The sequence below is a fragment of the Eptatretus burgeri genome, chromosome 10 (genome assembly GCF_056783735.1).
Source record: "Eptatretus burgeri isolate ZD-2024b chromosome 10, Ebu_testis_v1, whole genome shotgun sequence".
In the NCBI taxonomy this organism is placed as follows: domain Eukaryota; kingdom Metazoa; phylum Chordata; class Myxini; order Myxiniformes; family Myxinidae; genus Eptatretus; species Eptatretus burgeri.
In genome coordinates, this window is record NC_140970.1 from 105,756,625 (window position 1) to 105,783,158 (window position 26,534).

Genomic DNA, 26,534 nt, shown 5'->3' on the forward strand with positions numbered 1-26,534 from the left:
CATGAATAAGATAACGCTGCTCATACTTTGCATCTCTTTCGGGTTCACAGGCTCTGTCTGCTTACTTGTATTAAAGACGACAATGACGACTTTCACGACAAGTGGACAACTAAAGAAATGCGAATTGGAAAATAAAAGGGGGTTTCAATGCCGGAGTGTAACCACAACCACAACACCAACACTGTACATGTTTCCCACATGGAAATTTTGCGGTGATATCACGCGATCACCTGCACTGGACCGAGGACATGTTTTGATGACCGCTCTTCAATTCTCCGAGGTTCAACCAAAGCGCAGCACGCGGGGTGCATGCGATCACCTGTGAGCCATACACCTGGACCGTTTGGACCATATATACCACTTCCTCCAGGTCCGGCCATTGTTCGAGCTCTGTTCCAACTGTGCCTGTGGACCGTAACCACTTCCTCCTGGTCCAAGCGCTGTTCGAGCTCTGTTCCCACCAACCCAATTGTAAAATAGATCGACACGGATAAGGTTCAACACTGAAAACGAGTTCGCCTCCGCTTCGACGACCATGGTGTTATTCATTGAGTGTCGGGTCCAGGTGGGAATGCTGCTCAAGTGCTGGGTCCTCGTGATTGTCGCGCTCTGCGCTACCGGTGAGTAGGACACCACGGAGAGACAGATGCACCGAACCTTCGCACATTGTAAAACAAAGCTCTTCGCTTTGATTGTGAGTAGATCCCGTATTTGTTTCACGTTGATCGACGACGGTCTTTTCTTTCGGTGCAGGATCTTATTGCTTGTGGACAAACAGCGACCAAAACACCATGAACAAATTAAAAAAATCTTCGACGGTCATTGGTACCAACGGCCGGTCCTTGACTGTGATGAGGTACAAGAGGCCTCTGAGCGAAATGAACATAGCAAAGTCATGGATCCCGGACCACACCGAGTGCCAGGATGATGCGCTTCCTTCACTAGAAGGGCGGCTCCTGGAGGAATGTGATCGCAGCGGGTCCTGCAGGCTGTGGCTGGAGACCGTGAGAACGAGCGATGCAGGGGAATTAGAGCTGCTCATCAATGGCACTTGCACAATTATCCAGATCATCGTTAGACCAGGTACATATTCAAGTATCCTGAATTTACTCTCCTCGTATGAACATTGTGTGGGCCGTTCAAAATGTTCTCAGAATGATATGCTCGCAATGAAATAGTTCCAGACACGGCATTTGTTTAATTTTCTAAATACTAGTACGTGCCCGTACGTCTGTGCCCGTACGTGCAAACAAAACAACAACAACAACAACAACAACAAACTTTCAAACCACGTGCCAGAAACAACCACACAGGCCGTTCCTTCACTCTCGCGTGCCCGTATGTACATGGCCGTACGTGCAAACCCAAAAAAGAAACTTTCAAACAACCACACAGGCCGTTCCTTCACTCTCGCGTGCCCGTATGTACATGGCCGTACGTGCAAACCCAAAAAAGAAACTTTCAAACAACCACACAGGCCGTTCCTTCACTCTCGCGTGCCCGTATGTACATGGCCGTATGTGCAAACCCAAAAAAGAAACTTTCAAACAACCACACAGGCCGTTCCTTCACTCTCACGTGCCCGTATATGCATGCCCGTACGTACGTAGCTGTATGTGCAAACCCCCCAAAAAAAACTTTCAAACAAACACACAGGCCATTCCTTCGCTCTCATAAACGACGACTGGATTGGGGCATTGTGTTTATCTATAAATGTGCATAAGAAATCGAGAAATTATTACAATATATTAAGTCATCACTATCCGGAAGTAGTGCGTGCCCGTACGGAATGTTCACATGCATTCCACGAATTATCGCTTGCATTGAAGTAACAACTGCTGTGATACTTCCACACACAGAGTTAATTAAAATCCATATTAAAATCAACTTTACCTCCCTGTCTTTGCTTGCCATGACATTCACTGACATTGACCATTGCCACTCCTATGCCACGATAATTAAATGGCGCCCTTTCCCCATCGGCCACGCCTACGCAGCAACGTGTCCTGTCATTGGTTTGGTAAATAAATGGCCGCAGCAACGTGTCCTGTCATTGGTTTGGTAAATAAATGGCCATAACTTGGGAAACACTTGTCCGATTAATATCAAACCTTGAAAAGGCACATACTCAGGTGCCCATCTATATACCTGGCAAGTTTCAATTATATCGGACCAGTGATTGTCAAGAAACAGACCGGTTCAGTACAGCTGAAGCAGTTTCATGACGATGGTTATGTGAGGACACTAGGTGGTTTGCCATTGCCTTCCCAGCAGTTACTCAGGGCAGGAATTGGTCATTTATTCAAGGTGCCGGCGATAACTCCCCGACTCTTCACCAAGGACACCCTGTGATATCCCCCTTTTTCCCCGCATGTGGAATCAACTTCCACATCCTCTTCAATGTCATTCTTCCCCCCAGTTCTTCAAGGCAGTTGTTTCAACATGGAAACATGTTTCAATGTCTTGGAACTCACCGTTGGGTGAAGAAGAATTTTGTCTCACAAGGACACTGGATTTCATTGACATGAGTCGCAGGGCCAGGCTGAATGGCAGAGCTGAGCTGTTCAGGCAGTTGAGCCATAAAACTGTGCGTGTGCTTCAGGTGGATAAGGAGGCCTATGTGTGAGGAATCTATGAGGGGGGTAGAGCATCACTTGTGGTCAAATGATTGTCGTCCTGCTTCCAGGGGAATTTGCGCATTGCTTTCCTCCAAGCCCGTCCCTCAGTGTACTGTAGTTATAGTGGAGGGTGTAGGGCTCTTGACAGAGGACTCCGAAGTGAAGGTCCGCTGGGCCGGTTACTTTGAGCGGCTTTACCAGGCTGATCCACCAGCTGTTGAGTTGGATGTCAGGGGTGTTTCTATCCCGATTGCTGACTCTCCAATCAACTGTGATCCACCTTTGTTTGTGGAAACACAGGCTGTGGTGAACTGTTTGAAATGGGGGTAAAGCTCCTGGGATCTGTGGCATCCAATGCTGAACTTCTCAAGGCTGGTAGAAATGTTGTACTGATGTCGTTGCATACAGTTATACGGTTACTTTCACTAGTATCGGAAACAGCGCATATGTTCCTTGTCATAAGTTGCTCCAAGATATTGTTACGGTTGTGGGGGTAGATGGAAGGATTTAATTGGGAATTTAGCATTGTGTAGAGTTGCTTGGTCCATGGACGAGTAGATAGCATCTCGATGTAACTAAGTTGGGAATCTGTGAGTTTAAGTGTTACGTGTCAGCACACGACAGGTGATGCGGTGTTAATTAGCTTCGGGAGTAAGAATAAGTTCCCCAGTACGTGATTGCCCTCTGTGATTTTTCCCTGTTTTTATATTTCAAGCTAGGCAATAAGGGTGGAAAACGCATCCCAAAAATCCACAACAAACGAGCAGGAGAAGCCCCGTCTTCCCGGGTTTGGTGTGAGCAGGCCATGCCCCAGAAGCAGAGGATATAGTGCGGGAAAGAGGAGCGCAGAGGAAAGGTGGCGGATCTTAAGAGAGATCGGTGTGATCGAGGTTACTGCAGGCAGGCTTGCACATTTTGGGATTGGAGAAGGCTTTCGTCTGCATAGGATGGGATTTTGGCAGAGCACACACATGAGGTGAACGTGAGGAACGCACGAGGCAGGTGGCACTGAAGGGAAAGAGGAAGGCTGACATTTTGCACCTTCATGCGGAGAGCTGCTCGGGGATAGCCTGGCATACGTCTGCCCTGCTCCAAGTGAAGCACCATTTTGCCTGCGAGTGCACGTGCTGGTGGAGGCGCCTCAATTCCCGTTCGACGGGGATCAGCACTCGCCCAAGCTGAGTACAAGTAGTCTTTAAAAGGAGGGTTTTCTTTTTATTGTGTATCCCCGTTGTCCGTATTTGAGCCTGTGTGCGCGAGGCTTCGACTGCAGGAGTTATTTATTTATTATTATCATTATTACCTGTTGAATTATTGTCTTTCTAAATCCTTGTGTATGTTCATTAAATGTGTTTATTTTGAAGAAACTGTATTCGTGTAATTGTCGTGGGTTCGCGGATACCCTTCCCCCCCCCCCCCCCCGCGACTATATTATCTCTAAGCATCAGGAGGTTTTAGTTAATAATTTTGGTATTAAATGTAAAGAGGTAAATCTTTGCATTCCTCGAATTTTCCGGATCCCTAAGCTTCGTAAGAACCCGTCCAAGTATAGGTTGATAGCGGGTGCCAGGCAGTGTTCCACCAAACAGTTATCGGTTATCGTTAACTCAGGTTTACAAGTTGTTATGGAACAGATCAGGAAATATTGTTTAGTAATTGAGAAGAATTCTGGTATGAATACTTTCTGGAACATTAATTCTACTTTAGAGTTATTAGATGGGATTAGATGCCTCAATATCAAGTCAGTTGAAGTTTTTGATTTTTCAACTTTGTGTACAAATTTGGATTTAGTACGAGTGAGGGACAAGTGTACAAAGTGATTGCCAAGGTTTTTTTTAACTCTTTTAATAAGTTTTTATGTGTCAGGTTTGATCGAACATTCTTTTCTAAAAATAAACACTCAAGTTTTCATTGTTTTGATAAATGGAAGTTTAAGGATGTTGATAATTTAATTGTATTTAATACTTTTGTGTCTTTTTGTGGGATAATGTTTCAACAGGTTAAGGGTATTCCCACGGGTGGGAATTGCAGCCCCCCCACTAGCAGATATTTTTTCTGATTTTTCTGTAAATTTTCATTCATGCAGAAACTGATGAAAGATAAAAAAAAAAATTTAGGATTAGCTATAATATTATCTCATTCATGTCGTTATATCGATGATATTTCTGTGGTTAACTGTAATATTTTGAACAGGCAGCTTCACAAGATTGATCCAGAAAGCCTGATTACAAACAGGAGTGGTGATGATTGGACAGTTACTCCATATCTGGATGTGTTGGTTAGAGTTGGACAGAATGGTTTTAATACAAGTGTATATCATAAAGTTGATGATTTCAGTTTCCCGGTAGTCTTGTACACCTTTCCAGGTAGCAATGTACCAATTAAAATGGGTTCCAATGTCTTTTCATCTTGAGAAGGTTTGAGAGAAGTTGAGACGGTTTTCCCCATCATGTTAAACAGGATATTTGGCTGATTGTTCGATCAGATCTTCTGAAAATGTGTTTCGACTCCATCGACACCTTTTATTTAAGTTTGGTTTCTTTTCGTGTGAACAAATTCCTATTTAATTGCATTTGATATAATAATAATAATAATGAATTAATTATTTTAGTGAGGTAAATTATTTAATTAATATTATTAATTAAACATGTATTTAATGATGGCATTGTTGTGTCCACGCTGGTTAAGTTAATGTCCCACCCTTGACCCAGTTGCCGTGGACGGGGCGGTTAACGCTGATCTGGATGGATCGCCGAACGGTTCTATGATGGAGGCGAACACCTGATCCCTGGAGATTATAGCATGCGGGGGATGGAGGGCAGCAAGCACATACCAGAGGTGTTCACCAATACGGAAGCACAAGGGTTTATATTCAAACCCACAATGAATAGACAAGCAACTTTAATAAATATGGGTTTCATGAAAAATCAAATTTTTATCATGGAAATAAATCAAAACGTGATTATAATAAAAACGTGAGTTAAACGAAAGCTAATTTTGAGACGTCTCCACACGGACTTAAATGGTGCCAAGCTGCTCTCTGGGCACCACCCTCTACCTAATTAACACAGCACCACCCCCCATGTAGTGACACGGAACAACTTAAGCTGACAGTTTTCCCTACTTAAATTACATCGAGATGTCTCCTCCATATCCATAGACCATGCTACATGATACAATCCTACTGTTGCGATGAAATTCCTCCATCTACCTCGATGATAAACGGTGCTCAGCTGATGATCTGGGCAGTTGAGAAATCAGTAAATTGTTTATAAGTGAAGGTTATAACTTCAAACAAAATAGATTTTGTAAGGACGTGTGTGTGTGTGTGTGTGTGTGTGTGTGTGTGTGTGTGTGTGTGTGTGTGTGTGTGTGTGTGTGTGTGTGTGTGGTGTATTGTTATGTCTGGCTTCTTTCTTGAGACAACGGTGCAGTAATTGGTCTTTATTTTGATTAGTATGCAAATTCTTCACATTTTTGTCATCAATGGAGAATTATGCGTGGTGGTGACTTAACAGTTAAGATGATTGACTTTGATTCTTAACATCCATTTAACTTAACTAGTTAACTTCAGTTAACTTCAAACCCCAGCCGTGCTAATATAACACCAGGTAGGTTGACTAGCATGTCATCCTTCCGAGGTCGGTAAAATGAGTAATCTTGGTGGTGGTAAGAGACCAATAACAGTTGATATAGGGGGAGCAGTGGTGCCTGCCCCCTTCCCCACCCCCGCACCCAACCCAAGTGGTAGAAGCCAGTGAAAGAGGAGTCTTTCAGTCATCTCTGACTTCTGTTGACACATTACCTGAGGCTTATCGGGATTGACTGATTTTCTTTAACTTCAATGCTCACTTTCTTTCATTGTCCTTTCTGATCCTATAGATTGCAGTGCATCACATCGCCTTGTTGCTGAACCTTCTGGTCCACCTTGGTTCAATGATTCTGTCACTCTGCACTGCACTGGCCCTTGGAAGCCAAGACAAAAGCAAAAAGGATGGCATAAAAGAAGAGGAGAAATAAAACGACGACCAGGAGTTAGTGTGGTGAGGAAAACAGAAGGAAGAAGCGGAAGGAATAACACATTCCAGTGGACTCACAATGGAAAACAAGTTTCCAATGGCTCGACTGTGACTGTGATTGGGGATGGCAGGAGCGTCAAGATCTCAAATATTGAAAAGGAGCAGCAAGGCTTGTGGTACTGCTCGAGGATGGGCGGCCATAAGATGGGATATTGTCTCACTTGGACAGGTAAACAAATCATCAAGAAATGTTGAGTATTCTTCAATGTTATGATCACATGAGAAAGAAAATTTTAAAATGAGGATATGGATGTGTTCTTCAGAGTGAGGCCAAATTGCACCAAATTGAGTGAGTGAATGAGTCTCTGCAGAGTTTAATGAGAAAATGTGAAGAGTAAGTTGGAAGACGAGGGTGTTAATTAACTGCATTGTGACATTGTAAGCCACCTGCTTGAGAACAATGAGAAATTTTTGATTGCTCGCTCACTTCCCCCGCCATGTGTCCTCGGTGTCTGTTAAAACCGACGTCACCCTTTTTTGGGTGGTACCACATGTGAATGACCTGCAGAGAAGTCTCATTCACATTAGTTGACCCCTGACTTCATCCCCGTCTCTTTTCCCTTTCGTCCTCCTTCCTTTCCAAACCCAAACATGCACATCCTTCTTTCCTAGATTCTCATTTATTACCCTCAGAAGGAGAGAGGGTATTGCTTTTGGGTCTGTTTGTTTGTTTGTCCGCACAGAACGTTCGTGTTTTTCTCCGCAACTGCCTGCCGGATTGAGACAAAATTTTCACCATTGGTGTGACTACTCATAACCTGGTGTTGGCGTCGTGGTTCGGGTTGCGGCTTGGGATCCAAAAGGTCCTGAGTTCAAGCCCCGTTGACCGCTTGAATTAATACACACCAGGAGGTTGACTCAGCCTGTCATCCTTCTGAGGTCGGCGAAGTGAGTACCAGTGTACTGGGCCCGGTGTATGCCCCGGTTAGAATAGGTGTACCAGATCCCTGTGTCGTAAGAGGCGACCAGGGTTGCGTCAGGAAGGGCATCCGGCGTAAAACCTGTGCCAAATCACTATGCGGATCATACGGATGATCCGCTGTGGCGACCCCCTAACGGGAGCAGCCGAAAGAAGAAGAAGAAGAGGTGTGGCTACTCATGTGGAACGTTTTAATCATAATTATGACATCATAGGTCACGTGGTGTGGCAGCCATGTTGGAAAAACGGCAAAACTTTGGACCTCTGTATCTCTGAAACCGCACCAATGAAATAATTGAAACTTGGCACTTGGCAAGTGCAGCAATCTTCATGGGGAATGAATGTGATTTTTCTTTAATGACATCAGAGGTGCCTTCGTTGTGACGTCATAATTGCATATGTAGATCGACACATCTGATCAGTATGAAAAATTTTGAGGGTAATCTCGGGGTAAAATGGTCCACAGAAAAAAAAAACACATTGATGACGTCATCGGTCACGTGATTCGGCAGCCATATTGTTTCAAAAAAATAAAATAACACCTTCAAAAATCTTCTCTGAAGTGGTTGAACAGATCGAGGCAAAACTTCACACGTATGACCGTCTATCCATGAGGAACAAGAGCTTCTCACATATGACGTCATATGTTGTTGTTGTTGCTCTGCAAATCCTTGTGCATGGATCACAACACCAACAACAACAAAAAACGTAACTTGAACACTTGGACGATGGCGGATCATTCCCTGGGCCAGTTAACTGTACCTCCGGAACCGTTCTGAGGGCCCAGTTTGTGATGACCGTTGCCTTTGAGTTGTCTTGGGTGTGTTAAATTTGCAACCCACCTAAAACTGTCAGACTTATGTTTTATTAATGAATCATATTATGCCAACTGTCCCCTCTGCTTGTATTAGATGGTAGACATTAATGATCCCAAGGTGTAATTAAACAAAGAGTAGGTGACCAGCACCCTGGCCAAATTCCAAATTCCTGCCGGCATACAGGGGGTACTGCATCTGTGGCACAGCCGTGCCCTCAAAGATGACGCAACCTGCTGCCACATGCTGGACACGCTCTGAATGATAGTACAAGTGCATCAACTGTTCGTTTATAAAATTGCATGTGAGGTTGCACATTTTATTTTGCTGTATACAATGGATTTTATCAAGTAAAACTTGATAAAAGTCTGTTTCCCACTTTGGAAATATCCACACACTGAAATACTATCCATAGAAAAGAGAAAGAGAGCCAACTTTGCAGCGTATTTCGAGCGGGTCAAGTTTTGAGGTCAGATCGGGAGAGTCGGATTACTTTGGATTCAATTCTGTCATCAGTATGTGGAGCAGGAACCTCCCCAGACTCCATTAAAAGACAAACAAATCCTTGATATGGTTGAAGCAACTGTTCAAGGAGAACAATATTCGACATCTGAACAGGACTCCGAGTTTTTATGGAGGCAGACCTAACTATTTGCATAATGTGTGGATTCAGGATAAATTTGGTGCTTGGGTGTCGTCCCCCAACCAGCATATTTCCACTCCAGAGGTAGCAACCCCCTCTTAATCAGCTTCAATGGCACCCTTGAAAGCTTTGATATATTTACGTGATCCAGGTATCAGGACTTCCTGGCCCTGATTGCAGTACCGGTTGGCGATGCTGACATCAGGATCAAACCGCATCCGTGCCGGGGCGGTTGCATAGTTTTTCTTGTGGTGTGCCAGCAAGCGGGTTTGTACCTTAGCTCCCAGCTGGTTAGTTGAGCGCAAACCCACAGGCTATTTCTTCCCATTTGATGGATAGTCTTGTCAAATGCCTTGGCCTTCCATGCATCGCAAAAGGCATGCAGATGCTCAAGGTCTGGCTGACAACACATGCGCTCTTTTTATGTCATTAAGCCACGAGATTGGTCCTGTGTGGCAGGCGCATGCTGCACCGCTGGAGCTTTTGCAGAGCAAATGCTGTATGGTTGGTTGCACTGTTCGCACAGGCAACAGTAGTCTGTCTGCAACCAACACATGTTTGTTCAGCTGACCCATTTTTTGAGCATGTCATGAAGTCCTACCTTGTCACTTCAAGGTGGCAACTGTGATAGGTCACAAGCACAAATCACCAAGGAGGTCTTACAGGTGAAGTTATCTGGGATTGTGTGTTGAACTTTGGTCTGCATTTTACAATTAATCAACCACGATGACCTTGTCCAAACCTTCAAGCCGATGCCTCAGAGCATCAGAATCCCATTCACTGATCGGTTTATCCAAGGGATGCACAGATAGTGTTGTTAAGTGTGCACATCTTGTTTCTGCAACTCCAGACGGGGGTTGTTTCGGTGGTTCTCGGCGAGGTCACTCTCCAGGGTCAATACAACAACCCTCCATCCATGGAAGGTATTGACAGCCCTCTCAGTTTCACCAGAACTGCCCTGGCCTTTAAGATACATTTGTCGAGCCGTAGCTGCTGCAAGATCAGCCAGTAGTGGTGGTGCTGATTGGTCCATTGAAACGACTGCAGAGGTACAACTGCTGCTGTTCTCGATTTTTAAATCCCAGCCACTCCTTCATACCCAGGAGTTTTATAACAACACTGCCCTTACCTTGGATGATCCTCACCAAGCACATCATGCACAGCCTGGAGGAGCCAGCGGGTACACATTGCATAAGTGCAGATGCATATCACATCCTCTTGAGAAATTTGCCACAGCATCCACCGGAGCCCGATGTTAGTGTAACCCAGGATGAAGGCCCAAATGTCGTACCACTGGGTTCTTACCTTTTCTTCCTTCTATTGGATCAGATGGGTGCCCGGTAACATTTAAAAATTAAGAAGCCGCTCTGCCCTCACCAGGACGTTGGTCATGCAAGCAGCCTCATTGTCATCCTGCACGATGATGCTTGACATATCTCCCCCCTTCAAGCACACTTTTTTTTTGTACACCTTGTCGAGGCTCATGCGAGAGCTAATAGACAATGCACAGCAAGGGGGGCATGAGACAAGAGGGGTGGGAGTGGGAAGGACAAAACAGTGGGGAACAGACATGACATCTGTGGAAGGGAGAGGGATGGGGTGGGGAACATGGGGAATAGAAGATAGACATTACAGGGACTTTCAGGAAGGAAAGCAGGGAATTTGAAGGAGGTGGGCTTTGGAGGATTATCGGGGGTAGAAAAGATCGAGGATTTGGATAGGGGATGATGGGAGGTGGTGGTGAACAGCTGTTTTGAAGGCCTGGAGGGAAGAATGGGATTGAATAGAGTGAGGGAGTTTATTCCAAAGGCGGGAAAAAAGAGGAATGAAAGAGTGAAGGTGAGCAGCGATTCGTGATTTTGGTAGTTTTACCAGAAGGAGGTTGTTGGCGGACCTTGAATGCCCTGCGGATATGTGGTGGGGTCAAATCGCAGAGAGAGCATGGGCGGGGGGGGGGGGGGCAAGGCTGGAGAGGAGACGGCAGAAGACAGAAAGACCACCGACCAACCTGCGGTGAGAGAGTGAGAGGCCCAAAGACTCAGCCTCATTGTGGGAGATGCCAATGATCCGAAATGCCTAGGTTTCCACAGAGTGAAGCTGAGAAAGGTGGGGGGCAGGAGCACCAGCCCAGACGGGAGAGCAGTACTCCATCAGGCTGCAGATGAAAGCTTTGTGAGTGGTCAGGAGCTCAAGAGGGCCGAGGAAGGACTTTGCACAGCGGAGGATTCCCAGTCGGCGACTGGCTTTGGAGGAAAGATCCCAGGAAAGATCATACTAGACAGTGAGACCCAGAAGTTTGAAAGAAAGGACTTCTTCCAGAGGATTGTTGAGAAAGTGGATGGGGGGGTTTTCGAAACGGTCCTTTCGGAGAGACAGAGTGAGAGTGTGAGATTTGTCTGGATTGAAAGACATGTTTTACGTGTTGGACCAGTTTGTGATTTTACCCAGATCTGCAGTGAGCGAAGAAGCTGCTGCTTGCCGGTCTGAGGGATGACAGATGGTACGGCAGAGGGTGGAGTCGTCGGCAAAGAGAAATAGAGGATTTTCCAGAGAGTCCGAGAGATCATTGATGAAAACCAGAAAAAGAACAGGGCCCAGAACGCTACCTTGAGGAACTCCAGCCTGGACAGGAAGAGGGGATGAAAGAACTCCATTTAGGGCCACAGGGTGACTGCGACAGGAAAGGAAGTCTGTGAGTCATGAGTGAAGATGGCCTTGGATACCATAGGAAGAGAGTTTGGTGAGCAGGGCAGGGTGCCAGACCATGTCAAAAGCATGTGATATGTCCAGGGATATGGCTCGGATTTCATGTCTGGCATTGAGAACCTCCATCCATTGTTGGGAGAGCAGAAGCAGCATATCCAGGGTAGACTGACCTGGTCTGAAACCAAATTGATGATCGGAAATCAAGCCATTGGAGAAGAGGAAGGATTTAATATCTGAAGCCATGATGGATTCCCTAATCTTGCTGATGATTGGGAGAAGGCTGACTGGTCTGTAGTTGCAGGGATCTGTTTTTGCACCTTTTTTATGCAGGGCAGTGATGTTTGCTGATTTCCAAGCAGATGGCAGATGACTTTGAGCAAATGAGAGGGTGAATAGAACAGTGAGTGGGTGAGCAAGAGCAGAAGAGCAGGTTTTTAGGACACGTGGGCTGATGCTGTCTGGACCGGTTGCAGAATCTGAGCCGAGGTTTGACAGCAAGGTCTCCACCTTGTCAGGAGAAAAGGACACAGAGTCCAGGGACAGTTGGGTGCGAGTGGGTAATGTGGGTAGAGAAAGCGATGGGATTTGGACACAAGATTTAGCTGCAAACACCGAGTTTAGGCATTCAGCCTTTTCATGTGCGATATCAGCAGTGCAGCCATTTGAGGTAAGGGAGGGGATGGAGGGGGAACATACACCAGAAACAGATTTGATAAGATGTCACCAGGATTTGGAGGAGGGAGAGAGGTTTGAAAGTTCAGACGTGAGCTTCGAAAGATGTTGTTTTCTGGCTCTCCTGAGGGTAGATTCACACTTGTTCCGAGCTTTATGGAAGGAACTGAGATTACCTTCAGTTGGGTTTGCTTTCCATGAGGCAAAGGCAAGTTGTTTCAGGACAACTGCCTCGCCACAAGCTTCAGTGAATCAAGGGCAGGATGAAGTGTAGGACAACTGAAGACAAAAGGGGATAAATCTGTGCATGAGGGAGAGCAAGTTTCTTTGGAAGAATTCCCAGGATGAGTTGATGTTGGAGAAAGTAGTGATAGGAGACCAGTCTATAAGTTTGACGGCTGCTTGGAGACCCTTCCAGTCGGCTTGAGTGAAATCAGGATGAGGAGATAAGGCACTGTGGTGCTGGGGGAGAGGGGGGACAAGAGAGGGGGAAGAAGGCAGTTGAGGAGGTGGAGTGAAGAGATAGAGGTGAGAGGGTAGTGGAAGGAGGCAGCTTTGTGGATGAGAGGGGGGCAACTTTTAGAAGGATGAGTGAGGGGGGTGAATGGTGGCAGAAAGGGGAGCGGTGAGAGTTGAGGGAGAAAGGTGAGGGGGGAGTTTTTGAGAGAGGTGAGTGGGAGGCTTGGAGGGAGAAGAGTGTGACAGTTGCTTTGAGAGTGAGGGGTGAGAGGGCTGAGTTGGCACTGAAATTGGAAAAAAATAATGGATGATGGAAAGTGAACATTTATAGCAAACTGGGGTTTTAAAAAGTTTTAGGTCAGTGATGCGATTCAACGCGTTTCTTGACGGATGCAATAAAGGCGAATTCAGAGAATGGAGAGAAGAAACGCTGTAACAGTTGGATTTTTTTTTGGCGAGGTATGAAGGAAAGGTCGAATTGAGAGCAGTCTGTTTAAATAGCATAAGAGTAGTACGTTATGATACAGTAAAGAGTACCACACGTGTGAAAGAGGAAGATGAAGCATTCTCAGAGATCGTGTTTATTATTATTATTATTATTATTATTATTATTATTATTATTATTGTTTGTGAGGGTTTTCATCAGATTAGGTCATGGAAGTGTTGTAGAAAAAATTGTGAGGTGAATTTGGATCGATAAACACAGGGGGTGTAAACAGATCACATGGTTCTGGGAGAAGCACGTGGCTCTGGTAGCTGTATCGTCAAAAGTCAATTTATTTATTTTAAATAAGGATTGCGTAACATTTGGAAAAGGGAAGGTTGAAGTGAAATTGTGGAAGTTTGTGGTGAATTTTGAACGGTAAACGCAGTGTGAAGCTGCTGAGTCGAAGAGAGAGAGAGAGAGAGAGAGAGAGAGAGAGAGAGAGAGAGAGAGAGAGAGAGAGAGAGAGAGAGAGAGAGAGAGAGAGAGAGAGAGAGAGAGAGAGAGAGAGAGAGAGAGAGAGAGAGAGAGAGAGAGAGAGAGAGAGAGAGAGAGAGAGAGAGAGAGAGAGAGAGAGAGAGAGAGAGAGAGAGAGAGAGAGAGAGAGAGAGAGAGAGAGAGAGAGAGAGAGAGAGAGAGATATGGACGGACGGACGTGGTGACAGGAGGTGTAGAGATTGAAAGAATACAAGGAAGATTATTATTTTTTGATGTATTTTTGAAGAACAGGTAAGATTTGGGAATGGAAGGTTGTAGATCAGAAGAAATTGTGAAGTTAATGGATGGTGTGTTTAAGAATAAAGATGGTGTGCCAGTAGGAGGAAGAAGTGTAGGATGAAGAAGAAGAAGAATCGAGACTTGTGAGTGTGCAAGGAGAAAGGTAGTTTAAATTTTTTAAATTTTTATTTCAGACAAGAAATAGAGTGTTTAGTTGGGAGAGATGGGGGACGTTGGGAGGGATGGGGGACGTTGGGAAAGTGGGGAAGATAGAAATTGAAGGTAATGGGGAGAAAATACAAATAAACACGATCGTACACCGAGGGGAAGGATGGGTCGGCCTCAAGCACCTTGTAAGACAAGGTCGACGAAAACACGCAAAACAGCACGATTTTTGAAACAAAACCAAACTAGGAACACACAGTAACATGTAGGTGAGAAAATAAACAGTTAAAATGGGACAGATAACGACCGGAAACTTAACTTTGAGTTCGTCAGCAGAGAGCCCTGAAGGAGTCCTGCCAACGCTCCAAATCCTGAACCGGAAGTCCAACAAAACTTACCAACAAAACGTATGGCTAGTTCCCTATCTTGTGGAAACTTGATTTTCTCCTTCACGCCAACACTATATACAACCTCATGAGCAGTTGTGGTTTCCAAGCAAAGATCGCCTGCATGTAGTAGGTCAGCCAATTCTGGTGTGGTGATTCAACCATTGTTCTGACATAGGTGCTTCCCTATGTGCCCGACTGTGAATGGCTGATTGTTTTGAGAAAATCCCACGTCGCAAGTTTCACTGCACCCGTGAGTGAGATCATGCGACTGAGGGGTATCGCATCCACGTTTGCTTGCCGAAATAAATTTGACGGAAAGCCATACTGTCAAACAAGATCCATAGCATCACCAACACCCCCAAATATACTGTCCTCACAAGCGAGGTAGGCCTTCTGCATTTCGATATGTATGTATTCCAACAGTGGCTGGCTCGAGCCGTTCTATAACTTAGCTCCTACCTGCCACTTGGCTGCTTTCCAAACATCACATTTTTTTATCGGGTGTAGGGAGAACCTTTTCCTTGTTTTGCCATTTGTGCAACCGGTAGGCTGTGGCACCACCCATGGAGTAACGTGCTAAATCGTACTCCTTGTCACGATCTGGAGGCTCGGATGGTATGTCCCATGGATGGCAGCTGGCCTCTTCCTCAAAGGCTGTATCTAGTTCCCTCGCATCAGCTGCACCTCTGTGTAAAGTACCATTGTTGATCAGGAGCACACGACCGCACATCTTCACCATATTTGTAGCAGGTATGGATCTCACAGCAAATTGGAGAATGACACAATGAATCCTGGCCTCAAGTGTCCTCATGACTGCACTATTTGGTGGTTGATTTTTTAAAATAGTTCTGCCAGAGTCCTTTCTGCTTTATGGTCGAAACCCCATCCCTCTTTGATTGCAGGTGGGTCCATCGGCAAATTGGACCATGCATTATTGTTGTGGCATGGTATTATGATACATGGGTAACCATTGTTATACTTCTCAGTTTCCCACATGGAATATCCTTGGGAAGGGGGCCACTTTTCCCGAAAAGACATTAGTGTGAGAGCTGCCACACTGTCTGCATGACTCCAAAATGGCTGCTATTGGGCCAGCCTCCATGTACTATTTGTTGTTTTTTTCTCGTTGTGGTGACTTGGCTGCAAGCATAATTGTTTGCAGACTGCCATCTACTGATGTAGTTGTGTTACTTTTACGCTTCGCATTGGAACACTCATTTGAAACCATTAGGTCAATTTAATAACATCTTTGGTGGATTCTCATGGGGTGTTTTCACATTTGTGTATTATCGGCTGCATGTAAGGAGCCGCACTTTCGGCTACCAGGGGCCGCCAGTGGCTCGTGGGCCACGCAATGAAGAACAGGACCCTTAGCCTATGGCATCGACCACCATTACTTTGGTTTTGAGGGCAGTTTCCAAGGTAAATATATTCTCCATGGTAACCACCCATGCTGGCCACCTTTTGCATCAAACTTCTCCAGTGCGATACGCCGAGGCTTATTCAGCCGAGCCAGCCGAGCATTTAGTTCCCCCGTGCTGAAAGTGATCAGCAATGCATTGCACATCACAATTGGCAAATTGTTGATCACCCCCTTCTGGGGCCTTCATTGGACCTGGTTCACCATTTTTGACATCCAAGGGGCAAAGTTCATAGCAAACATAAACAAGGTACTCTCTCCAATGCCCCCATATTTACTTCCACCACTGAAGATGAAGAAGGTTATGTTTTCACCCCTCGCTGTCTGTTTGTTTGTTACATGCAAATCGAAGATTTTTGTGGAGTCAGCGGGTCCATTTTCCGAGCCTCTGGGCGGTGGATAAACACAACAGTGGCTTCTTTTTGACCTGCTGGTTGTAGGCATTAGCCCTAAGGTCAGCCGTGACCTCACATTTGAGCTGCCATGCCGCTCTTTGACGCTGGCCTTTCTTGTGGGGGTTCTCTGCATCAACCGGTAGGGCTGGAAACTGCCCTGTTTGTTGAGCCCGCTCAATTCACCATTGAGCCGCTTGGGCACAGGCCTCCTCTATTACGTCAAAGGGTCTTCAAAGGTCGAAGGGGTCTCAGGAGTCAAAAGAGTCAAAATGTTTAAAAGGTACATTCCAATCGTACGTAATTAATAGATGTACGTGAAGTCAGGGTTCAACTGACATTCAAACAGAATGTAATTAATAGACATATCATCACAGGGCTTCACGGACAGAGAGATGGACCATGCCTTTCATATATGTATACACAGTACCTAAAGAAAGCCGGCACCCCCTTTCAAAATTTTCACCTTTTGTTGCCTTCCAGCCGGGAATTAAATTTCATTAAACCAGACCCCAAGTTAATTGGCCTCCACCTGTGTTAAATTGTAGTGATTCTGATTATATCTAATAAATAAGATTAATGGGATGTCTGTCTGTCTGTCCGTCTGTTTGTTTGTTCGTGTTTTTAGCAAGGAACGCTGGACCAACAAGCACCAAATTTGGCACACAGCCAAAGTCCGACCCGGGGGTTGTCCTAGGTGTATTTTCAACCACAAACTCAGCCTTTAAAGACCCTGAAGAACCATAAGACCTCTATATACATGCTTGAGAGATTTGCGGAAGACTTTTTATGTGCTTGAGAGAAGTTTTTCGACATGCTTCGGAGATATGACCCATAAGACCATTGAATTCCCCAAACACAATTAAGACACTTTCTTCTTTCGGCTGCTCCCGTTAGGGGTCGCCACAGCGGATCATCCGTATGATTCGCATTATGATTTGGCACAGGTTTTACGCCGGATGCTCTTCCTGACGCAACCCTGATCGCCTCTTACGACACAGGGATATGGTACACCTATTCTAACCGGGGCATACACCGGGCCCAGTACACTGGTACTCACTTCACCGACCTCGGAAGGATGACAGGCTGAGTCAACCTCCTGGTGTGTATTAATTCAAGCGGCCAACGGGGCTTGAACTCAGGACCTTTTGGATCCCAAGCTGCTACCCTAACCACTATGCCAACACCAGGCTTTACCTCCTATTGAATAAGGTGACCTGATATTCGATAAACAGGTCACCTGACATGTGATAAATAGGTCATAGATTCTATCTAAGAAAGGTCATTCTATCTGTCGGTGGGAGAGAACACGTAATGTACTCCACCCAGTGCTATTCTAGTTAAAACTGTTTTGTACTTTGATACGCATGTACAAATGAAAAAAATAATTTAATTATTTAAATGTGCATTCAATCATTACATCGCCACCATTGACACAGATATCAATATCTGGCTTCATCCAGCTGCAGTGCAGAATCATATAAGATACTTACTTTTTCAGGAAAAGCTTGCGTATTTCCTTATTATTGTATAAAAGTTAGCATCATGTATAAAATGTCTGAACAAGAGAAAATTGTTTGAAATTTATTTTTACTCAATATTTTGTCCTGATGGGTCGACCTTGAAAATTGCAAGGGATACACACACACACACACACACACACACACACACACACACACACACACACACACACACACACACACACACACACACACACACACACACACACACACACACACGCATTTAAAGGCCATTTTCCCCGCTAAAGAGGGGGTTAGCCTTGCGGGCCCCATGACAATCTTCTCCACTTTACCCTGCTTTCTGCATCTCCCCTTCTTAATCCCCTTGCCCACATTTCCTCTTCCACCACATTTAGCCAAGTTATTCTCGGTCTTCCCCGTCCTCTACTTCCGACTACACTCATTTCCAACACTCCTCTCACCCAGTCACTTTCATCCTTCCTCAACACATGACCCAACCATCTCAACCTGTTTCTCTTCACAACCTCCATCACAGACTCTATTCCCATCATCTTCCGCAAGTCATCATTTGTCTTCCTCTCTCTCAACTATACTCCACACATCCACCGAACCATTCGCATTTCCACCCTTTCCAGCCTTTGTTGCTGCTCCATGTTCAGTACCCATGTCTCACTCCCATAAATCATCATACTCCTCACACATGAAGCATACACCTTTCCCTTCAGCTTCAACGACACTCCCCTCTTTGTCAGCACGCCACTCAGTTCCCGAAACTTCTTCCATGCACATCTCACTCTAGCAACCGTCGAAGAGTCTGATCCACCTTCTCCATTCAGCATGTCTCCGAGATAGCAAAATGTTTTCACCCCTTCCAGCTTCACACCATCTCCGAGATCCAACTCAACAATTCCTTCATCTGCTGCTCCCTCTATGCACACCTTACACTTGAATGTAGCTGCCACACTGGTTAATGACCCTCTCACTCCACTACATTTTCGATGAACCCATTCAGCACACATTGTACACTGAATGGAGTTCACACCGACACCCTTCCTGCACACAGCACACGGCCACTTCCCAGTCCTTTCCACCTCACCACATGCTTTACCACTTGCCATCACCTTCGTCTTTCCGATATTCACCTTCAAACCTTTTGCCTCCATACATTCCTTCCACTTGTTCATCTTCTCCTTCAGTCCATCCATACTCTCTGCAATCAACACCAGATCATCTGCAGACAGCAGCTCCCATGGTAAACCCTCCTTTACCCTCCGAGCCAGCACCTCCATCACAACTACAAATAGAAGTGGACTTAGTACCGACCCCTGGTGCACTCCTACCCTCACCTCAAACTCACCACTGTTCCCATCCTTCGTCCTTACAGCTGTGCGTGCTCTCTCGTACATGGCCATCACTACTCTGATCAACCATTCCTCCACTCCTAACTTCCTCAATGCCCATGCCATTACTTCACGTGGAACCCTATCAAATGCTTTCTCCAGATCAACAAACCCAAAAAACAACTTCTTCCTTTTCTCCATGTACTTCTCCTGCAACTGCCTTACAATAAAAATTGCATCTGTCGTTCCTCTTCCTGGCATAAATCCAAACTGCATTTCGTCAATTTTTACCTTCTTCCTTATCCTCTTCTCCAACACCCTTTCCAATACTTTCATTCCATGCTCCAATAACTTTATTGCTCTATAGGAGCCACAGTCCAGAGGGTCACCTTTCCCCTTGTACAGAGGGACGAGGGTACTCAGTTCCCAATCCACTGGAATGCGGCCTTCTTTCACCACCAGATTACAGATCTCTGTCATTCTCTTCACACCCCAACTTCCCGCTGCCTTCAACATATCTCCCACAACTCCCGTCGGCCCTCCTGCTTTTCTACTCTTCATTGCTCTTATAGCTTCCTCAACTTCCTTCTCAGTTATCTTCTCTGCTGGTCCTAAAACTGGGTTACTCTCGATGTTTCTATCCCATTCATTTTCTATATTCAACAGCCTTTCCATATATCTCTTCCATCTTCCTTTAATTCCATCTGAATCCACAACAATTTGTCCCACTTTATCCTTCAAGCAACTCACCCCCGTCACATCAATTCTCTCTCTCGCTATCTGCTTTGCAATCCTGAATACCGCTCTCTTACCCTCCTCCGAATCCAAGCGTTCTCCAAACATTTTCCTATGGGTCTCCTGCGCCTTTGCAACCTCTTTCTTTGCAGCCTTCTTGGCTTCCTTATAACTTTCATGTGCAGCCTCTTCTTCCACCGTATCCTTTGCCTTTTGCCATTCCTTGAACTTCTTCCTCTTCTCTTCAATCGTCTTTCCAACTTCATCATCCCACCACCATGTTTCTGAGTGCCTCGGTGGTCCTTTTGTCCATCCACATACCTCACCAACGGCTCCCAATAGACTAGCTTTCATTGACATCCAACCACTTTCAAGCTCAACCACATCATCTTCAACCATACTCAGCCTCTCTCTTAATGCTTCCTTCACTGTCGCCTCTTTCAACCTCCACACCTTCATCCTCGGTTGGTACTTCACCCGCCGAATTCTCCGCGCACCTTTCACCCTTATATCGCAGACAACCAGGTGGTGCTGCGAAACAGTCTCCTCCCCTGGGATCACCTTTGTGTCCCGGAGGTTTCCCCTATCTCGCTGACGCACCATCAGGTAGTCAATGGTTGTCGTCAACCCACCTGACGTGTATGTAATAAGCTTATTATTCGCTTTCTGGAATTTAGTATTACAGAGCAACAAATCAGCTCCATCAGCAAACTCCAAGATCCTTTCACCTTCTCCATTTCTCACACCATATCCATAACCCCCATGGACTCCCTCAAAACCGTCTGGACTCCTTCCCACATGTCCATTCAAGTCTCCTCCAACCACAACAACTTCCTCATCTTTCACATTTTCCATCAACTTCTCCATCGCACACCAGAACATGTTCTTCTCTTCATCGCTTCGACCGACCTGCGGGGCATATCCCGAGATGACGTTCACCAAGAGATTTCCGATCACAATTCTCACAATCATCAACCTTTCACTCACTCTAGTCACACTCACTACACTGTCTACAAACTCCTCAGAAAACATTACACCAACACCATGCACGCCTTCCGGGCACCCTTGCCACATAAACTTGTACTTCTGCCCCTGCCTTCCCTTCACCATTCTCACACCACTTCCCTTCCACCGTGTCTCCTGCACACAACATATGTCCACTCTTCTTCTGACCAATGTTTCAACCACTTCTCCAGATCTCCCTGTCATTGTCCCTACATTCCATGTACCAAACCTCAGAAACCGATCTCCACGTGGGTCATCAGACGATTGGTCATCATAAATGGAAAAATTTCCTCCCTTGCTTCGATCGGGTTCCCCACCTTGAGTTTTAACGAGAGGGGGTGAGGACCCCCACGGGGTACTTCGGGCTGTACCCTGCCCATCAGTTGTACTCATCATGGTTTCCTTTTGAGGCGATGTTTTTATGGCCGGATGCCCTTCCTGACGCCAACCCTTTTAGTCGCCTTTTACGACACGCAGGGATACGGTGTACCTATTCTGACCGGGGTACACACCGGGTGAAAATTGCAAGGGATGAAGTTGAATAAAGATTGCGAATTCATCGTCTCACAAGATCTGAGGACAAGTTAGCATTGAATTTTGTTTTGACTCCTGCACACAATGAATGTGAATGATTATTTGTTATTTATCCTGTGTGTATGTGCAGAGTCTGCCACTTCTTTAAACTGGAGCTGTCCACAAGCAGACATGACAAAGCTTCAACCAAATTACTTCATCACCTCCTTTTCTGTCTCTCTCGCTGTCCCTATTGGTGTGTTTTTTCTGTGCTTTGTGTTCATCTTCTTCACATGGCGTCGATGGAAGAATTCAGCATCAGGTATTGCAAATGCGGTGTTGTTTGTCCCCATTTCTGGCATAATCTTAATGATGCAATTTAAGAGCAAATAATGTGGAAACCAAGTTGCATTGTGACATCCCCTATACTTGTAGCAGCTATTCTTGCAGGGTAAGTACCTCGTATCATTAAGAAAAAAACCCCTTTTTATTTTTCACATATCTAGTTTTAGGACTTGCTTTCATTATCAGACACGTCACTGTCACAACGTAGCTGCAGACACGAGAGACCTCTGAACACTCCTGTCCAGCCCGACCCATATCTTTCAGTATTTGTGTAGTGTACCTGGATAAGTTTGACGATCTTTGGGGTTACACCATCAGCTTCTAAAAGAAGCCAGAGATGGGCTCGGTTGAGAGAGTCGAACACCTTCTTGATGTCAATGCATGGTACGAGGGTTGGGGGGACTCTGCATTTTCTTCTGTCTGATGCAAGGATAAGATTTGTTCTGTTGATGATCCGTTTCTTGTGAAACACGCCTGTTGTTTTCTTCGGTTTCTATTCAGTCCATCCTGGATTCTGGTTGGGAGTATCCATGCAAACAGTTTGGCTTCAACTAAGGAGGGAGTAGTGCCTCTATAAGTTGCTAGACTCAGCCTGAGCTCCCTTGTATTTCCAGAAATAGATTAACGTGCCTTCAAGTCACTCTTTAGGGATAGTTTCCTGATTCCAAATTTCCCAGAATAATCCATGAAGTTTGGAAATGGTCTTAGTTGTTGCATTTTAAAGGAGCTCTGATGTGATTTCACACATTCCTGGAGCCTTCCCATTCTTGAGCTTTTGAGTGGCACTATATACTTCTGCATGTGTGTGGCTGTGCATGTTATGTTAAAATGTAATACTCGTGCTCTGCAGGGGCAATCAGGTCCTCCGGTGGGTTGAAGGGGATGAAAGAGAGAAGGTTGTCACTGTACTGCCATCTCTGGAGCTGAGATGCACTGTCAGTGAGGAGGGAACCAGTTGCATTTTCGATTGGGTGGCGGGCATGGTGGAAATGCTTCTGCTTAACCTTCATCACAATGCTAAATGTAAGCCTAGTGTTTTTCAATTGCTGCAGCTTGATCAGCTTGCTTTCTGAGAAAGGCTTATTTGTCTCTACGAGCAGTTCTGCATTTCCCTCTTTGGAGCCCTCTTCAGTTTGGCTAGTCACAGAGCCTGGCCTTCCTGCATTCCCCTTTCTGAACAAGAGTCCGCTCAAGGATCCACTCTGATCGTTTATACTCTCATGCATCAATTGCAGCCTTAGCTGATTGTTATAGGTGTGCGACCATTACACCAGTCTGATTCAACGTGAGCTGTTGTCTCAGGTCGTAAGGCAAGACGAGAGGTTAACTCCTGATGGTATTTATCCTGTATTTCTTTAGAGTGTAGTTTGTTTATCTCAAATCACTTGTTATGGTGGGGTTGTGATGCACACTTATTTTGTGAAAGACATAAACCTGCTGAAGCTATTACTAAGTAATGGCCCACACGGCCAAACTTGGCACTTCTGCAAACTCTTGTATTTGAGACTGCAATCCATTGAGTATTAACAAGAATGTGATATATTTCCTTCCTTGTTCTTGGATAATTTCAAATCACAAAAATCTGGAAACCAATCCTTCCCTGAGTAAACAGAACATAACATGAAAGTTGTCTGTTGATTACAAGAAATAATAATAATGAAAATCCATAACGCTAATTGGAAGGAACACCAAAAAGCAAGAAACAAGCTGCTTCAGTTACCTTGGAAGTAGAATGAAGCTACAAATTGCAAATTTATATAAAATGTGTTGGTCGACAGGGCAGCGCATCGATCTTTGAGCTAGTCTGGGTTTGAATCCCAACCCGACTGCAAACTGTCGGCTTGGCGCTTCGCAGGCCGGGCACTACATCACAAAGTGACTCAGATGGGCATTAACATGCAGGTCCCATCTGCTAACATTAGTTGGTGGGTGTTAAAGATCCCATGGTGTCTTTCACGAAGATTAAACGAGTTATCGTCGTCACCCTGAACAAATCACAAGTTCCTGCCAAAATCATCTCCAGCCAAACGTCAGGCCTAGGCAGCTGATTTGTGAAAATTTGGCCAAAAATGTTCCTAGATCTACCCCACAAGAAGATGGGAACACTTGTGACTGTAGTAGTTAAATAGAAAATGTATTGACAATGAAATGTATGTGTAATGCAATCGGTATATATATATATATATATGATACATTTAGTAACTGTTTATGAAAAGTGATGTTGATGGCCTAATTCTTGTTTGTTTTTTTTGTTTTTTTTTTACACTGTTTGTGGTGCAGTTGATATCATAAACAACTTCCACATAAGCAGGTAAGTTCCAGCTTCTTGTACCATGTGACCTTGGTGAAAACTATATCAGTTCAACACTCTTCATACCAATTTGACACTACCTCCTCCCTGGTGGTGAAACAGGAAATAGAAAAAATAAAAAAAACATAATATATTTAATGCAAAAGGAACAAGAAAAAGAGCAATCAGAGATTGCAACCCTCGGCAGGACTTGTTTTGTGTGGTGTTTGTGTACTGGAGTGCCACGAGATTAATAAAAGACATAACTAGAACTGCCACTTTATAACTGCTGGCGGAGATGACCGGGTACGAAGATGTCCCAACCATGATGACACCTGACCCTGACCCATGACGTTTATTGTTATTCAATTTAATTTAGAATGGGATTAGAATATATTCAATTCAAATCAAATGGAAGACCAAATAGGTACAAGTTCTGCATTGGAGTCATCAGAAGGAACCCAAACAAGCAAAAATCAAAAATGAAGTCATCAGAAGGAACCTGGATAGGATTTTTGCGTTTCAGCTGCTCCTCCTCTACCCTCAAACCCATCCAAGCACAGCCAAGTGAGACTTATTCAAAAAGAACCCAGATCAAAAAATAAATCATTACGGCTGCCACACCATGCGTCCAATCAGATTGAAATAAAATATGAGGATTCCCCGTCACTACTAGATCAAAATTATGAAGTTTCACATCGATCGATGAAGCGGTTCAAGAGAAAGAATTTTTTTAATAGATTTTTGCTCAATCCAATATGGCTGCCACACCATGTGACCTATCAATCATTCGTGAAAATCCTGGTGTCGCCAAGGCTTGGGGAACATTTGCGTGACGTTTCCCCTCGATCTGTCCAACCGTTTTGGAGATGTTTTTATAGGTTTCAGGATAAAACCAACATGGCTGCCAAACCATGTGACTATGACATCTTATGTGTGAACGTTTTATTAGTCATGAATAGACAGCAGTGTGACCACTCCTTGACTTTTTTCACAAGATCTTGGCTATTCATTGTTCACCTTGGCGTCTTGGTTTTCTATAGGTTTTCTTGGCGTATAGGTTTTCTATTATCATCGCTTTTCCGAAACCTTGTGAATTCTTGGCTTATTTCATTGGCTCACCTTGGCGTTTATGAAAATGAGGAGTGTCACACTGAAAGACAGTCATATGTGTAAAGTTTCATCACGATCCGTTCAGCTGCTTCAGAGAAGATTTTTTGAAGGTTTTTTTTTTAATTAAAAAAACTACATGGCTGCTGAACCACGTGACTGATGACATCATCAATTTTTTTCTGTGGACCAATTTATCCCTTGATGACCCTCATAAATTTTCATACTCATCAGATGTAGCATTCCATGTATGCAATTATGACGTCATAACAGAGGCACCTATGATGTCATAAAAGTCACACATTCCCCATGAGGAGTACTTGTCTTGTGCCAAGTTTCAATTTTTTGTCCTTGGTGCAGTTTTGGAGATGTAGGGTTCCATTTTTTTTCTTTTTTTTCCACCATGGCTGCCATACCAAGTGAGTTATGACGTCATAATTATCATTAAAACATTGTACATGAGTAGTTGCCCCGATGGTGAAAATTTTGTGTCAATATGGCAAGTGGTTACAGAGAAAAACACTGACATTCTATGCAGACAAACAAGTTCAATGCAGACAAACATCCTCGGGTCCTGGGTTCAAATCCCACTCAGCTGTTGAATTAATACCAGGTGGGGTTAACTCGGCCTGTCATCCTTCCGAGGTCGACAAAATGAGTACCAGCTTCCTGGTATCCTGTGTCGGAGTGGTGACCCGTCCAGGATTGTGCCCAATAACCAAGGAAACTGCTGAAGCAACACCAACGCTCCGCACGGAGTATGGTCCCAATCTCCTCCTCCTCCATCGCAATGATTCTAAACAAACACACATTTGTTTCAATGTGGTTTTGAATATTCCCACAACTCTTAAGTAGGCAACTTATCTCCAGTACCCCCTTTACTCCTGTCTCTCATGTGTTTTAATACAACATTTCGATAGGACAGAAGTGGTGTGTCAAAGTCTATGTCTTGCACTTTCGAGGCAAGTGTGGAAGCTCCAGATGGCACAAGGATTCTCACGAAGCGAAGTTCGACCGGCCAGCAGCGTGCATGGCGAGCGTGCCCAGAGGGTGAATTCCTTATTGTGAGATCTCGCTGCCCAGATATATAATGAGAAGAGGGTGGATTCGACCTCGGTGAGATGCCCAGAGTAATTGTCGGCACGGATGTCGGCTTGATGACACCCACGGTGTTGTGTTAGTTCCTCGTGAACTCAACCAGTCAGCAGTCAGGATGAACCCGCATCCACAAAGATGC

The 26,534-nt window shown here is 44.9% G+C and overlaps 1 protein-coding gene across 3 annotated transcripts in view; it reads left to right on the forward strand.

Annotated features, from left to right (window-relative positions):
• Window positions 1–276: 276 nt before the first annotated feature.
• Window positions 277–26,534, forward strand: part of LOC147019372 (uncharacterized) — a 102,175-nt gene continuing 75,917 nt past the window's right edge. For 2 of the 3 annotated variants that reach the window (XM_085899835.1, XM_085899837.1), the window contains exons 1-5: window positions 277–620; window positions 754–1,083; window positions 6,501–6,866; window positions 21,704–21,874; window positions 24,178–24,208. In XM_085899835.1, coding sequence (XP_085755961.1) covers window positions 536–620; window positions 754–1,083; window positions 6,501–6,866; window positions 21,704–21,874; window positions 24,178–24,208 — 983 coding nt within the window. In that variant the 5' untranslated portion in view covers window positions 277–535. The remainder of the gene's footprint in view (window positions 621–753; window positions 1,084–6,500; window positions 6,867–21,703; window positions 21,875–24,177; window positions 24,209–26,534) is intronic. The other variant, XM_085899838.1, reaches the window with a different exon arrangement.